This window comes from Cherax quadricarinatus, chromosome 30 (genome assembly GCF_038502225.1).
Source record: "Cherax quadricarinatus isolate ZL_2023a chromosome 30, ASM3850222v1, whole genome shotgun sequence".
Classification (NCBI taxonomy): domain Eukaryota; kingdom Metazoa; phylum Arthropoda; class Malacostraca; order Decapoda; family Parastacidae; genus Cherax; species Cherax quadricarinatus.
Genome location: NC_091321.1, coordinates 1,312,602 through 1,328,570, shown reverse-complemented (window position 1 = coordinate 1,328,570; position 15,969 = coordinate 1,312,602). Strand labels below are relative to the sequence as shown.

Here is a 15,969-nt window from a genome sequence, read left to right as displayed (position 1 = left end):
TAAGTAAGTAAGTAAGTAAGTAAATTTATTCAGGTATACACAATACAGTTACATAGAATTATCATACATACATAGAATTATCATAGAATTATTAATAGAATTAATAGAATTATTAATATCAACTACGAAAATTTATAATCAACTGAACCTTACCTAACTCTCCACCGTCGTCGAATTATGAGACATTTGTTTCTGAACGCTTGAAGCTCCGCCAAGGAGGATGTTTGGAGGTTATCCCAGCGGGTCTACAACTTTGGTCATCTGGCAGTTGCACAAAGACAGTTGTTCCAGGAATCTGGTCCTAATTACCGTACAACAAGCGGTGGAAATTATAAATGGATCAAATAAGTCGTTCTCGAGTTATGAGCGAAGCAGAATTGAAGATAAATGATGAAGCAAGAAAATAAAAAAAGAAAAAATCTGGGATGGTCAGTTATACAATACACAACAATAGTTATATTGCTGAGTTCATATACAGAAACTGTACAATACAGTATGTTGTATTAGCTAAGTATAATACTACATTATGCTAAATAAGTTTGTTAATTTATGCTTGGTTAGGTTAAACTAGGTCAAGTTAGATTAGGTTAGATAAGGCTAAGTTTAGACTAGATTAGTTTAGGTGAAGCTAGGTTAAGTTAGAATAGGTCAGTGTAGGTTAGTATAGTTTAGGTGGTTAGGGTAGAATACGTTAAATTAGGTTAGTTTCTGTGAAGCTAGGTTAGATTAGGTTAAGTTAGGATAGGTTAGTTTAATATGATATAGGTTAGAATAAGTTAGTTTGAACTAGGTTAGTCTAGGTGAAGTTAGGTTAGAATACGCTAGATTAGGTTAGATCAAATTTAGTGAGAATAAGGAAAATAAGCCTATAACAGCAAATACTTAGCTACAAAACAGGCAAATCAAGAAAATCCATAATACGTCTGGCAACACGGTGGGTTACCAGACGTATGATCATATATGCAGCTACGTCATTCGTGGTGCCAGAATAAGTTAACCAAATATATTAACCTCTGGTAGTGATTTACGTCATAAAGATATACATGTACGTCATATGATGACCGTTTAGTGAATGGTTTATTTACCTGGAGAAAATTTCGGGGGTCAACGCCCCCGCGGCCCGGTCTGAGACCCTGAGTATATTATTATTATATATTATTATTACTGTTATTTATTATTATTATTATTATTATTATTATTATTATGTTTACTATTCGGGATGTAAAAGATATTATTTAATATCTTATTTTAAATCGTCATTGCGTAATCATTTGAACACAATTATTCTTGTATTACCTTTCTCATTACAGTGGAAAGTGTATATGTTACTGTGCGAGTTGTGGACAGCATTGAGAAGTTTGTTCTGGCGTTGCCGCCGGCGCCGCGTAGCCAGACGTACGAGCCTCAACATGCCAGACGTACAAGCCAAGGCATGGCTCACCCAGTAATTTGCTATTAACAGCTGTCCAGTAAAAGAGAGTTGTTAAGATCACTAAGAATCCAATCGACAGCAACAATGATAATCTCGTGTGTAAAATGTAAAGTGTACCCAGTGTACGTACACACAGCGTATGTGCACCCTGAGTGTGCATACACGGTGTATGTACACAGTGTGTATACATACAGATATATACCCAGAGTGTTGCAGCAGTCATACATCACTGAGGTTCAGCAAGTCACTCAGCTTGGTGTCTCCTATACCCATGAATTATCCCCGTGAGTATCTATCATTATTACTGTCATTCTTATTATAATTCTTGGGAAGCGCTAAGCCCGTTGGGGTTATACAGCACCTGGGAAAATGAGTGGCAATCAGGTTTGACTGAATGTGACCCGTGACCTGGTGGCAAAGTTCTCGCTTCACACGGTGAGGGTCCGGGTGCGATTCCCGGCAACGGTGGAAACATTGGGCGTGTTTACTTACACCGGTTGACCATGTTCACCCATCAGTAAAAATGGGTACCTGGGTGTTAGTCAACTGGTGTGGGTCGCATCCCGGGACAACATTAGCCTAATATGCCCGAAATGTTCTGCAAGATAAGATTTCGTTCGGATTTTTAACCCCGGAGGGTTAACCACCCAGGATAACCCAAGAAAGTCAGTGCGTCATCGAGGACCGTCTAACTTATTTCCATTGGGGTCCTTAATATTGTCCCCAAGGATGCGACCCACACCAGTCGACTAACACCCAGGTACCTATTTGCTGCTAGGTGAACAGGACAACAGGTGTAAGGAAACGTGTCGAAATGTTTCCACCCGCCGGGAATCGAACCCGGGCCCTCCGTGTGTGAAGCGAGAGCTTTAGCCACCAGGCCACCGGACCACAAGCGGCTTTCTATATATAGTATTTCACTGATGTCAGCTAGGCCTGTATACCTTGTACATTTACTTGTAGAAATAAAGATATTAATAAGGAAAGGAAAGGACAGGTTCAATACCCTTGAACCCCCCTCACCAGCATCATGGAACCTGGTGGGGTTCAGTAAGTAGCTGCCAGTTTAGAACACTTACATGACCTCCGGACACCACTGAGTGCTAATGTTCAATGTTGTGGTGTGGGGAACCTGCCTTCACATCTCATGGCCTGAGCTGGCGTGGGCTGCCTTAACACGCCATCATCTGACAACTTACTTACCGGGTCATCATCTGACCTCCTACCAGGTCAGATGATGACCCGGTAAGTGGTCTCTCAAAGACCCGTTAGAAAACGCTTGCCGGTTTTCCGACAATCAAAATACCACTACCACCTGACAGGATAATAATAATATTTATTTCTATAAATGATACAATTATTATAGACCTAACTGTAATATTGGCATACTATATAGATAGCTCCTGGTTATGCAGCTTAGGTTAATCTTGTTCCCCAGGTACCTACTTACTGCTAGGCGAAGAGGGCCAGCAAGTGTAAGACATGCCCAACGTTTCACCCGTACCGGGCTGTATAGCCCTTGTGGCTTAGCGCTTCTTTTTGATTATAATAATAATAATAATCACCCGTACCGGGATCGATCCTGAGCCTTCAGTGTGTACGCTGAGGACGCTATCACCCAAGCCACGAGCACCTGACAGATGTATATCTCTCAGCGTATATATTCTGAGAGTTTAATTCTTATTTTATGAATTAAAGTATTCTTATTAGGTAGTAAACAGGTAGTGGATAGGTTTGAAACCTCATTAACTAACTAACCACCATTAATTTTGCTACCCATCAACTTAAACAAAAATATAACACATTGTCTATTAGGTCTAAAACTGCGTATTATGGATCGTGTCATTGTTATTACCGTCGCAGTTATTATTTCTTGGTGTTCCAACAGGGATGTTAGTGGTGTTGGTGGTGGTGGTACATGGTTGTGGTGGCGAGGAAGTCTCAGCACAGCACCACCAACACTGGCTTTCCTCCAACCATGACCTGTTGTCAGCCCTCACTTGGGCTTCCCTCGACCATAACTACCTCAACCAGCCCACTCTCTTGACGTCCTTAGAGAACCTCAATTTAACCTCCATAGAAAGTCTTGGTGGATCTGGTCTAGACTTGAGCTTCCTGGAGGGACTGAACAAGACCTCTGGCTCTCTGACCTCCACTGACCTGACCTTTGCTTTATACCGTCCACGCAGGAAGAGGAATCTTGCAATAGTTTATAACCAGCTTCTCAATATTCAGGTTAGTCGGTGTTTGTTAAGTTACTCTTGTAATTATATATATATATATATATATATATATATATATATATATATATATATATATATATATATATATGTCGTGCCGAATAGGCAGAACTTGCGATCTTGGCTTAAATAGCAACACTCATCTTGCCAGTGAAAATTTGTGTATGCAATAATTTCGCCAAAATCATTCTGAACCTAACGAAAAAAGTATATTTCACTGTGTTTGTTTAGTATTAAATTACTGTAACAAATCTAAAATATATTTAGTTGGGTTAGACTGAAATAAATTGTTCTTGTTATAATAAGGTTAGATAAGTTTTCTAAGATTCTTTTGGTGCAAAAATAAAATTTTTTACATTAACATTAATGAAAAAAATATATCTTTAAACGTATAAAAGAAAATTTCAGAAAGGACTTAATTTTAAATGAGTTCTTGCTAATTGACCAGTTTTACATATTCGGCACGACACACACACACACACATATATATATATATATATATATATATATATATATATATATATATATATATATATATATATATATATATATATATATATATATATATATCGCTCACGCGTACACACACACACACAGGGGCTAGGAGCTGTGATTCGACCCCTGCAACCACTTATAGGTAAATACACACACACCTGTGTAAGTATATTAAAACTTCATCTAATCAACAGGTCGAGGTGAAGTTGTTGTTTCCCTTGTTAAACATCTACGCCTCAGATAACCTCAACATTGAGGTTCCCTTTGCTTACCAGATGAACATCCCCGTTAAGACTAAGACCTTAATGGTTGGTAAAGAAGAAGAGGAGGTTCCCTTGGAGGAAGCCATTGATGACATGACCAGTGACCTGGAGGGACTCATTGCCATGTAAGTGTTCCTTGGATCAAGTGTTATGGTGTCTGTAACTGTAGAGACAGAGACGCAAGTTGTAGAACCACCTTTGTCGACTGGGATAATGTTTGGCTGTTTGCAAAGTTTTCCAGAGAGAGAGACGTTGCACCAGTCAAAACTTGATCTACGGCAACTTGTGACTTTTGTCTTCATGTAAGTTGTTTGGATTCCTTTGTCATCTTTTTTATAAATAATTCAGGTTTCTATAAATTTGTTAATGCATGTGTTGTATAAGTGGAAGTAGAGAGAGGCATACTTAGACATTACAAAAATATACATTGACATTACAGACATATCTGGACATTACGAAGATATAACTGGACATTACGAATACATGCCTGGACAGTAAAAAGACATACTTGGACAGCACAAAAGCATATATGGACAGTACAAACCGCCATATATGGACAGTACAGACATACTTGGACATTACGTAGACATACATGGACACTGCAAAGATATACCTGGACAGTACAGAGACATATCCGGACATTACTAAGTCTTCTACTGAGGCCACTCTCATCTCTGCCAAAAGTGAAAATTATCTTTTAGTTAAAATTATATGAAAATGGAAATAAAAATTTAGAAAAACACACAGCTAATAATTCTTCCAAAATAATGATATAATAATTAATAATGATGTTAACACCATTAACATAACTGAAGGTGTTATACAGAACAAAGCGGAACAATACCGCGACTGGAACAGCATATAAATAACCCAAACTCAGAAGCTTACGACGACGTTTTGGTCCGACTTGGACCATTACACATGGTCCAAGTCGGACCAAAACATGGTCGTAGGCTCCTCTCTATGTGCCGGTTATTCTTCGTGAACGTGCTATAATTTAGATGAGGAAGCCTAAGCAAGCAGGATGATAATCACAGACGGTTAGAACTGTGAATCCAGCAGAACCTCAGTAACAGAACTTGTTGCAATGTCCCGGGTTCCATCCTTGGCTGGTTGCAGTACTGTTATTTGATGCTTTATACTGTCTTAACTCAGCACCCAAGGAAGGGGAGGGAAGGGAAAAGAGGGAGCCAGGTTTCTTGACTGGGGTGGGGGAAGGGAAAGGGTGGTTACTGACTGTGGTGGCTGGAGGGGAAGGGTGGTTACTGACTGTGGTGGCTGGAGGACAAGGGTGGTTACCGACTGTGGTGGCTGGAGGAGAAGAGTGGGTACTGACTGTGGTGGCTGGAGAAGGGTGGGTACTGACTGTGGTGGCTGGAGGAGAAGGGTGGGTACTGACTGTAGTGGCTGGAGAAGGGTGGGTACTGACTGTGGTGGCTGGAGGAGAAGGGTGGGTACTGACTGGTGGCTGGAGGAGAAGGGTGGGTACTGACTGTGGTGGCTGGAGGAGAAGGGTGGGTACTGACTGTGATGGCTGGAGAAGGGTGGGTACTGACTGTGGTGGCTGGAGGAGAAGGGTGCGTACTGACTGCGGTGGCTGGAGGAGAAGGGTGGGTACTGACTGGGGGTTGCTGGAGAAGGGTGGTTGCTGACTGGGGGTGGCTGGAGAAGGGTGGTTGCTGACTGGGGGTGACTGGAGAAGGGTGGTTACTGACTGGGGTGGCTGGAGGAGAAGGGTGGTTACTGACTGGGGGTTGCTGGAGAAGGGTGGTTACTGACTGGGGTGGCTGGAGGAGAAGGGTGGTTACTGACTGGGCTGGCTGGAGAAGGGTGGCTACTGACTGGGGTGGCTGGAGAAGGGTGGTTACTGACTGGAGTTGCTGGAGAAGGGTGGTTACTGAGGTGACTGGAGAAGGGTGATTACTGACTGGGGTGGTTGGAGGAGAAAGATTTTTACTGACTGGGGTGGCTGGAGAAGGATGGTTACTGACTGGGGTCGTTGGAGGAGAAAGATTTTTACTGACTGGGGTGGCTGGAGAAGGGTGGTTACTGACTGGTGTGGCTGGAGAAGGGTGGTTACTGACTGCGGTGGCTGAAGAAGGATGGTTACTGACTGGGGTGGGTGAAGGAGAAAGATTTTTACTGACTGGGGTGGCTGGAGAAGGGTGGTTACTGACTGGGGTGGTTGGAGGAGAAGGGAGGTTACTGAAGGGGAGGGTGGAGAAGGGTGGTTACTGACTGGGGTGGTTGGACAAGGGTGGTTACTGACTGTGGTGGCTGGAGAAGAAGGGTGGTTACTGACTGTGGTGGCTGGAGGGGAAGGGTGGTTACTGACTGCGGTGGCTGGAGGAGAAGGGTGGTTACTGACTGGGGGTTGCTGGAGAAGGGTGGTTACTGACTGGGGTGGCTGGAGGAGAAGGGTGGCTACTGACTGGGGGTTGCTGGAGAAGGGTGGTTACTGACTGGGCTGGCTGGAGAAGGTTGGCTACTGACTGGGGTGGCTGGAGAAGGGTGGTTACTGACTGGAGTTGCTGGAGAAGGGTGGTTACTGAGGCGACTGGAGAAGGGTGATTACTGACTGGGGTGGTTGGAGGAGAAAGATTTTTACTGACTGGGGTGGCTGGAGAAGGGTGGTTACTGACTGGGGTGGTTGGAGGAGAAGGGAGGTTACTGAAGGGGAGGGTGGAGAAGGGTGGTTACTGACTGGGGTGGTTGGAGAAGGGTGGTTACTGACTGTGGTGGCTGGAGAAGGGTGGTTACTGACTGTGGTGGCTGGAGAAGAAGGGTGGGTACTGACTGTGGTGGCTGGAGAAGAAGGGTGGGTACTGACTGTGGTGGCTGGAGAAGGGTGGGTACTGACTGTGGTGGCTGGAGGAGAAGGGTGGGTACTGACTGTGGTGGCTGGAGAAGGGTGGGTACTGACTGTGGTGGCTGGAGAAGAAGGGTGGGTACTGACTGTGGTGGCTGGAGAAGGGTGGGTACTGACTGTGGTGGCTGGAGGAGAAGGGTGGTTACTGACTGTGGTGGCTGGAGGAGAAGGGTGGGTACTGACTGTGGTGGCTGGAGAAGGGTGGGTACTGACTGTGGTGGCTGGAGGAGAAGGGTGGGTACTGACTGTGGTGGCTGGAGGAGAAGGGTGGGTACTGACTGTGGTGGCTGGAGGAGAAGGGTGGGTACTGACTGTGGTGGCTGGAGGAGAAGGGTGGGTACTGACTGTGGTGGCTGGAGGAGAAGGGTGGGTACTGACTGTGGTGGCTGGAGGAGAAGGGTGGGTACTGACTGTGGTGGCTGGAGAAGGGTGGGTACTGACTGTGGTGGCTGAAGGAGAAGGGTGGGTACTGACTGTGGTGGCTGGAGAAGGGTGGGTACTGACTGTGGTGGCTGGAGAAGGGTGGGTACTGACTGTGGTGGCTGGAGAAGGGTGGGTACTGACTGTGGTGGCTGAAGGAGAAGGGTGGGTACTGACTGTGGTGGCTGGAGGAGAAGGGTGGGTACTGACTGTGGTGGCTGGAGGAGAAGGGTGGGTACTGACTGTGATGGCTGGAGAAGGGTGGGTACTGACTGTGGTGGCTGGAGGAGAAGGGTGGGTACTGACTGTGGTGGCTGGAGGAGAAGGGTGGGTACTGACTGGGGGTTGCTGGAGAAGGGTGGTTGCTGACTCGGGGTGGCTGGAGAAGGGTGGTTGCTGACTCGGGGTGGCTGGAGAAGGGTGGTTTCTGGCTGGGGTGGCTGGAGAAGGGTCGTTACTGACTGGGGTGGCTGGAGAAAGGTGGTTACTGACTGGGGTGGGTGGAGAAGGGTGGTTTCTGACTGGGGTGGCTGGAGGAGAAGGGTGGTTACTGACTGGGGTGGGTGGAGAAGGGTGGTTACTGACTGTGGTGGCTGGAGGAGAAGGGTGGTTACTGACTGGGGTGGGTGGAGAAGGGTGGTTACTGACTGTGGTGGCTGGAGAAGGGTGGTTACTGACTAGGGTGGTTGGAGGAGAAGGGTGGTTACTGAATGGGAGGGTGGAGAAGGGTGGCTACTGACTGGGGTGGCTGGAGAAGGGTGGTTACTGACTGGGGTGGCTGGAGAAGGGTGGTTACTGACTGGGATGGCTGGAGAAGGGTGGTTACTGACTGGGGTGGCTGGAGAAGGGTGGTTACTGACTGGGGTGGCTGGAGAAGGGTGGTTACTGACTGGGGTGGATACAGAAGGGTGGTTACTGACTGGGGTGGCTGGAGAAGGGTGGTTACTGACTGGGGTGGCTGCAGAAGGGTGGTTACTGACTGGGGTGGCTGGAGAAGGGTGGTTACCGACTGGGGTGGCTGGAGAAGGGTAGTTACTGACTGAGGTGGCTGCAGAAGGGTGGTTACTGACTGGGGTGGCTGGAGAAGGGTGGTTACTGACTGGGGTGGCTGCAGAAGGGTGGTTACTGACTGGGGTGGCTGGAGAAGAGTGGTTACTGACTGGGGTGGCTGCAGAAGGGTGGTTACTGACTGGGGTGGCTGGAGAAGGGTGGTTACTGACTGGGGTGGCTACAGAAGGGTGGTTACTGACTGGGGTGGCTGGAGAAGGGTGGTTACTGACTGGGGTGGCTGGAGAAGGGTGGTTACTGACTGGGGTGGCTGGAGAAGGGTGGTTACTGACTGGGGTGGCTGGAGAAGGGTGGTTACTGACTGGGGAGGCTGGAGAAGGGTGGTTACTGACTGGGGTGGCTGGAGAAGGGTGGTTACTGACTGGGGTGGCTACAGAAGGGTGGTTACTGACTGGGGTGGCTGGAGAAGGGTGGTTACTGACTGGGGTGGCTGCAGAAGGGTGGTTACTGACTGGGGTGGCTGGAGAAGGGTGGTTACTGACTGGGGTGGCTGGAGAAGGGTGGTTACTGACTGGGGTGGCTGGAGAAGGGTGGTTACTGACTGGGGTGGCTGGAGAAGGGTGGTTACTGACTGGGGTGGCTGGAGAAGGGTGGTTACTGACTGGGGTGGCTGGAGAAGGGTGGTTACTGACTGGGGTGGCTGGAGAAGGGTGGTTACTGACTGGGGTGGCTGGAGAAGGGTGGTTACTGACTGGGGTGGCTGGAGAAGGGTGGTTACTGACATTGTCTCTAATATACACTTCCTGAAACTGTCTAATATGTACTTCCTGACACTCTCTGACATACACTTCCTGACGCTGTCTGATATACACTTCCTGACACTGATATACACTTCCTGACGCTGTCTGATATACACTTCCTGACACTGTCTCTAAAATACACTTCCTGACGCTGTCTGATATACACTTCCTGACACTGATATACACTTCCTGACACTGTCTGATATACACTTCCTGACACTGATATACACTTCCTGACACTGTCTGATATACACTTCCTGACACTGATATACACTTCCTGACACTGTCTGATATACACTTCCTGACACTGATATACACTTCCTGACACTGTCTGATATACACTTCCTGACACTGATATACACTTCCTGACACTGTCTGATATACACTTCCTGACACTGTCTGATATGCACTTCCTGACACTGTCTCTGATATACACTTCCTGACACTGTCTGATGTACACTTCCTGACACTGTCTATGATATACACTTCCTGACACTGTCTAATGTACACTTCCTGACACTGTCTATGATATACACTTCCTGACACTGTCTAATGTACACTTCCTGACACTGTCTATGATATACACTTCCTGACACTGTCTGATATACACTTCCTGACACGGTCTGATATGCACTTCCTGACACTGTCTCTGATATACACTTCCTGACACTGTCTATGATATACACTTCCTGACACTATCTGATATACACTTCCTGACACGGTCTGATATGCACTTCCTGACACTGTCTCTGATATACACTTCCTGACACTGTCTATGATATACACTTCCTGACACTGTCTGATATACACTTCCTGACACGGTCTGATATGCACTTCCTGACACTGTCTCTGATATACACTTCCTGACACTGTCTATGATATACACTTCCTGACACTGTCTGATATACACTTCCTGACACGGTCTGATATGCACTTCCTGACACTGTCTCTGATATACACTTCCTGACACTGTCTATGATATACACTTCCTGACACTGTCTGATATACACTTCCTGACACGGTCTGATATGCACTTCCTGACACTGTCTCTGATATACACTTCCTGACACTGTCTATGATATACACTTCCTGACACTGTCTGATATACACTTCCTGACACGGTCTGATATGCACTTCCTGACACTGTCTCTGATATACACTTCCTGACACTGTCTATGATATACACTTCCTGACACTGTCTGATGTACACTTCCTGACACTGTCTATGATATACACTTCCTGACACTGTCTGATGTACACTTCCTGACACTGTCTATGATATACACTTCCTGACACTGTCTATGATATACACTTCCTGACACTGTCTGATGTACACTTCCTGACACTGTCTAATGTACACTTCCTGACACTGTCTAATGTACACTTCCTGACACTGTCTAATGTACACTTCCTGACACTGTCTAATGTACACTTCCTGACACTGTCTAATGTACACTTCCTGACACTGTCTAATGCACACTTCCTGACACTGTCTTATGTACACTTCCTGACACTGTCTAATGTACACTTCCTGACACTGTCTAATGTACACTTCCTGACACTGTCTAATGTACACTTCCTGACACTGTCTGATGTACACTTCCTGACACTGTCTATGATATACACTTCCTGACACTGTCTGATGTACACTTCCTGACACTGTCTATGATATACACTTCCTGACACTGTCTATGATATACACTTCCTGACACTGTCTGATGTACACTTCCTGACACTGTCTAATGTACACTTCCTGACACTGTCTAATGTACACTTCCTGACACTGTCTAATGTACACTTCCTGACACTGTCTAATGTACACTTCCTGACACTGTCTAATGTACACTTCCTGACACTGTCTAATGCACACTTCCTGACACTGTCTTATGTACACTTCCTGACACTGTCTAATGTACACTTCCTGACACTGTCTAATGTACACTTCCTGACACTGTCTAATGTACACTTCCTGACACTGTCTAATGTACACTTCCTGACACTGTCTGATGTACACTTCCTGACACTGTCTAATGTACACTTCCTTGGTTACATATTATTATTATTGTTATTATATACAAGGGAGAGTGCTAAAACCGTAGGGGTCATGTCACCCGAAAAAGGAAGGAAATCGGACTTCATCTGAGGAAGGAGAGGATAACTCAAATCCCTTGGACTAGGAGCCATCACTCTTGGTGTTTCACATGTGTTGTGTTGTCTGCCAGGCTGGGGGTGGACGGCAGCGGCTGCGTCAGGAAGGCCCTGTGTGAGGTGGCAGCCATGCCTGCCATCATTCCTGAAGGACTCACGGGGGAGATGCTCCACCTTTTCCTTAGGTAGGTACCTCATTTACCTCCCCGCATGTCTCCGTCAGGTAGGTACTTCACCTGTCTCCTGCATGGTCTCCGTCAGGTAGGTACTTCACCTGTCTCCTGCATGGTCTCCGTCAGGTAGGTACTTCACCTGTCTCCTGCATGGTCTCCGTCAGGTAGGTACTTCACCTGTCTCCTGCACTGTCTCCGTCAGGTAGGTACTTCACCTGTCTCCTGCACTGTCTCCGTTAGGTAGATACTTCACCTGTCTTCTGCATGGTAGGTACTTCACTTTCACATATCTTCCTCCAGCCATGTCTTCCTCCAGTCATGTCTTCCTCCAGTCATGTCTTCCTCCAGTCATGTCTTCCTCCAGCCATGTCTTCCTCCAGCTATGTCTTCCTCCAGTCATGTCTTCCTGCAGTCATGTCTTCCAGTCATGTCTTCCTCCAGCCGTGTCTGCCTCCAGTCATGTCTTCCTCCAGTCACGTCTTCCTCCAGTCATGTCTTCCTCCAGCTATGTCTTCCTCCAGCCATGTCTTCCTCCAGTCATGTCTTCCTCCAGTCATGTCTTCCTTCAGTCATGTCTTCCTCCAGCCATGTCTTTCTCCAGTCATGTCTTCCTCCAGCCATGTCTTCCTCCAGTCATGTCTTCTTCCAGCCATGTCTTCCTCCAGTCATGTCTTCCTCCAGCCATGTCTTCCTCCAGCCATGTCTTCCTCCAGTTATGTCTTCCTCCAGTCATGTCTTCCTCCAGTCATGTCTTCCTCCAGTCATGTCTTCCTCCAGCCATGTCTTCCTCCAGTCATGTCTTCCTCCAGTCATGTTTTCCTCCAGCTATGTCTTCCTCCAGCTATGTCTTCCTCCAGCTATGTCTTCCTCCACTCATGTCTTCCTCCAGTCATGTCTTCCTCCAGTCATGTCTTCCTCCAGCCATGTCTTCTTCCAGTCATGTCTTCCTCCAGTCATGTCTTCTTCCAGTCATGTCTTCCTCCAGTCATGTCTTCCTCCAGCCATGTCTTCCTCCAGTCATGTCTTCCTCCAGTCATGTCTTCCAGCCATGTCTTCCTCCAGTCATGTCTTCCTCCAGTCATGTCTTCCTCCAGTCATGTCTTCCTCCAGCCATGTCTTCCTCCAGCCATGTCTTCCACCAGCCATGTCTTCCTCCAGCCATGTCTTCCTCCAGTCATGTCTTCCTCCAGCCATGTCTTCCTCCAGTCATGTCTTCTTTCAGCCATGTCTTCCTCCAGTCATGTCTTCCTCCAGTCATGTCTTCCTCCAGCCATGTCTTCCTCCAGCCATGTCTTCCTCCAGCCATGTCTTCCTCCAGTCATGTCTTCCTCCAGCCATGTCTTCCTCCAGCCATGTCTTCCTCCAGCCATGTCTTCCTCCAGCCATTTCTTCCTCCAGTCATGTCTTCCTCCAGTCATGTCTTCCTCCAGTCATGTCTTCCTCCAGTCATGTCTTCCTCCAGCCATGTCTTCCTCCAGTCATGTCTTCCTCCAGTCATGTCTTCCTCCAGTCATGTCTTCCTCCAGCCATGTCTTCCTCCAGTCATGTCTTCCTCCAGTCATGTCTTCCTCCAGTCATGTCTTCCTCCAGTTACTGTGTGTGTCTTCAACGCTACTTTGATGCTTGTAAAACAGGATCTCCAGGTACATCACGTAGGCTTCTATCCACATTTTCAGACAAACATACCTAAAGATCTAAGTGAAAGCTGAGTAAGCCTTCACTTTGATCTTTAGGTATGCCTCCATCCTGTTGCTCTTCAGGTAGGCTTCTATCCTCTTCTTCTTCAGGTAGGCCTTTATCCTGGTCTTCTCGTAGGCTTCTATCTTGTTCTTCTTCAGGTAGGCCTCCAACCCAAATCTTCTTAGGGAAGTATCTTCTGCCAGGTCTTCGTTGAGTAAAGTTGTCTAATCAAGCATTCATGTGATAGGCCCACCTCAGTTTTCGTCAGGTAAGTAGGCCCCCCATTCATACGTTTCTATTTTATTCGGGCCATATAAGGTCTAAATATTTTTCAGGTAAGGCCCACGTTAATTTATATTAGACAAGTCCTAACGTAATCTTCCTATCATATTTTAGTCATTAACAAAATTCACTAAGACATGCCAAAAAGATTTTTTTTGTGTTGCAATAATTCCACTGAGTCATTAGCCAGTGAATTAAGGTAATTTATGACAGGCACGTTTACATCTGTGTTCACAGGCATGTATTTGATCAAGAACAGATGGATGGTACAACAGAGGAAGATGAAAATAACATTGTGCAGGAAGACAGTGGGACTAAGGAACAAGACGAGAACCCCAGTGAGGACCAGATGAAGACCAGGAGTAAATGGAACACTACTCAACCTGGAGATACGACAAACAAGACCGAAAATGCGATGGAAAGTGAGGCACAGAAGCTAAAGGCAGGAACAAATAAAAACAAAATGGAAACGAATGAAAAAGATGGTGAAAAGGGGATAAACCTGGCAAGGAACGCAGGAAAGAGAAATGTTAAAGGTGAAGAGGCAGATGGAAGGAGCGGTGAGAGAAGGGAGAGACATAGGAGGTGGAAAAGAATGAAGAGAGACTACGCAGCAGCCACACAACACGGCAGGACTGGTGGAAACTGTGCTGAGGAGTTCCCAGAGTGTCCCGTCTCTCTCCTGCGGCTGATGCAACAAGACCTTCCTTCAGTGTAGCGCTTTCTTGTAATTATAATAGTTTCACTTTCTTTTGTCTCCTTCAGAGAACTTCACAGCGCTTATATATGAGGATTATCCCTTCGACTTGCGACCCTTGGTTGTGATAGTCTTATGACTCTAGACTGAGCGCTGAGTTGTTGTCGTCCCAGCATCCAGTCTCGCTAGTAATTTTTTCCATTTATTAAAGGGATTTAAATTGGTTGTGAGGAAAATGTATACGTTGCAGAGCAAGCTTTTAAGGTAAAGATGTTAGGAGATCAAAACATTGGCCTAAATAAGAGCTAGCTCTGTAAATAAAGTCTTTTCGTCGCTGTTGTTGTCAGCATCAAGCTTAAGCTTTACTAATTTGCTTCTTGACCACCATGCATAAACTTCATGATTCCATAATGTACGTCGGCTTTTGCGAATGTGCATGTGTATGTATGTATTTAAACCTTTGTGTATTTCAGAGTGTTCGTATTTATAAGTCTGTCAGTATTAATAGCTGTTCATATGTGTTTGTATGTATAGGAATTCGTATAAATGCGTGTATATTAAGATTCACATGTGGATATGTAGTGAACGCACGAGTTCGTATGAGTGTATACGAAATACAACTGAAAATACATGAAACAAGGTAGGTGTTCTGACACTGGTCTGTCGATGATGACACACTAGTGGTCTGATTGTGACACACTAGTGGTCTGATGACACTAGTGGTCTGATGATGATACTAGTGGTCTGATGATACTAGTGGTCTGATTGTGACACACTAGTGGTCTGATGATGACACTAGTGGTCTGATGATGATACTAGTAGTCTGATTGTGACACACTAGTGGTCTGATGACACTAGTGGTCTGATGATGATACTAGTGGTCTGATGATACTAGTGGTCTGATTGTGACACACTAGTGGTCTGATGATGACACTAGTGGTCTGATGATGATACTAGTGGTCTGATTGTGACACACTAGTGGTCTGATGACACTAGTGGTCTGATGATGATACTAGTGGTCTGATGATGATACTAGTGGTCTGATTGTGACACACTAGTGGTCTGATGACACTAGTGGTCTGATGATGATACTAGTGGTCTGATGATGATACTAGTGGTCTGATTGTGACACACTAGTGGTCTGATGATGACACTAGTGGTCTGATGATGATACTAGTGGTCTGATGATGATACTAGTGGTCTGATTGTGACACACTAGTGGTCTGATGACACTAGTGGTCTGATGATGATACTAGTGGTCTGATGATGATACTAGTGGTCTGATTGTGACACACTAGTGGTCTGATGACACTAGTGGTCTGATGATGACACTAGTGGTCTGATGATGACACTAGTGGTCCAGCATACTCTGGTCATGCTTGGCTTTCATCACATCAAAAACGACGAATCATTGTAGTGATGACCTAATATATGTTTTACCTCACCTTTTTTCCACAGCTGT

General features: G+C 46.0%; 1 protein-coding gene across 1 annotated transcript; it reads left to right on the top strand.

Annotated features, from left to right (window-relative positions):
* The first annotated feature begins 1,614 nt into the window (after positions 1 to 1,614).
* Positions 1,615 to 15,448, top strand: LOC128692484 (uncharacterized). The gene is made up of 5 exons (XM_070090130.1): positions 1,615 to 1,716; positions 3,321 to 3,667; positions 4,362 to 4,555; positions 11,750 to 11,860; positions 14,048 to 15,448. The coding sequence occupies exons 1-5, from the start codon at positions 1,704 to 1,706 to the stop codon at positions 14,526 to 14,528; spliced, it is 1,146 nt and encodes a 381-aa protein (XP_069946231.1). The 5' UTR covers positions 1,615 to 1,703; the 3' UTR covers positions 14,529 to 15,448.
* Positions 15,449 to 15,969: the final 521 nt, after the last annotated feature.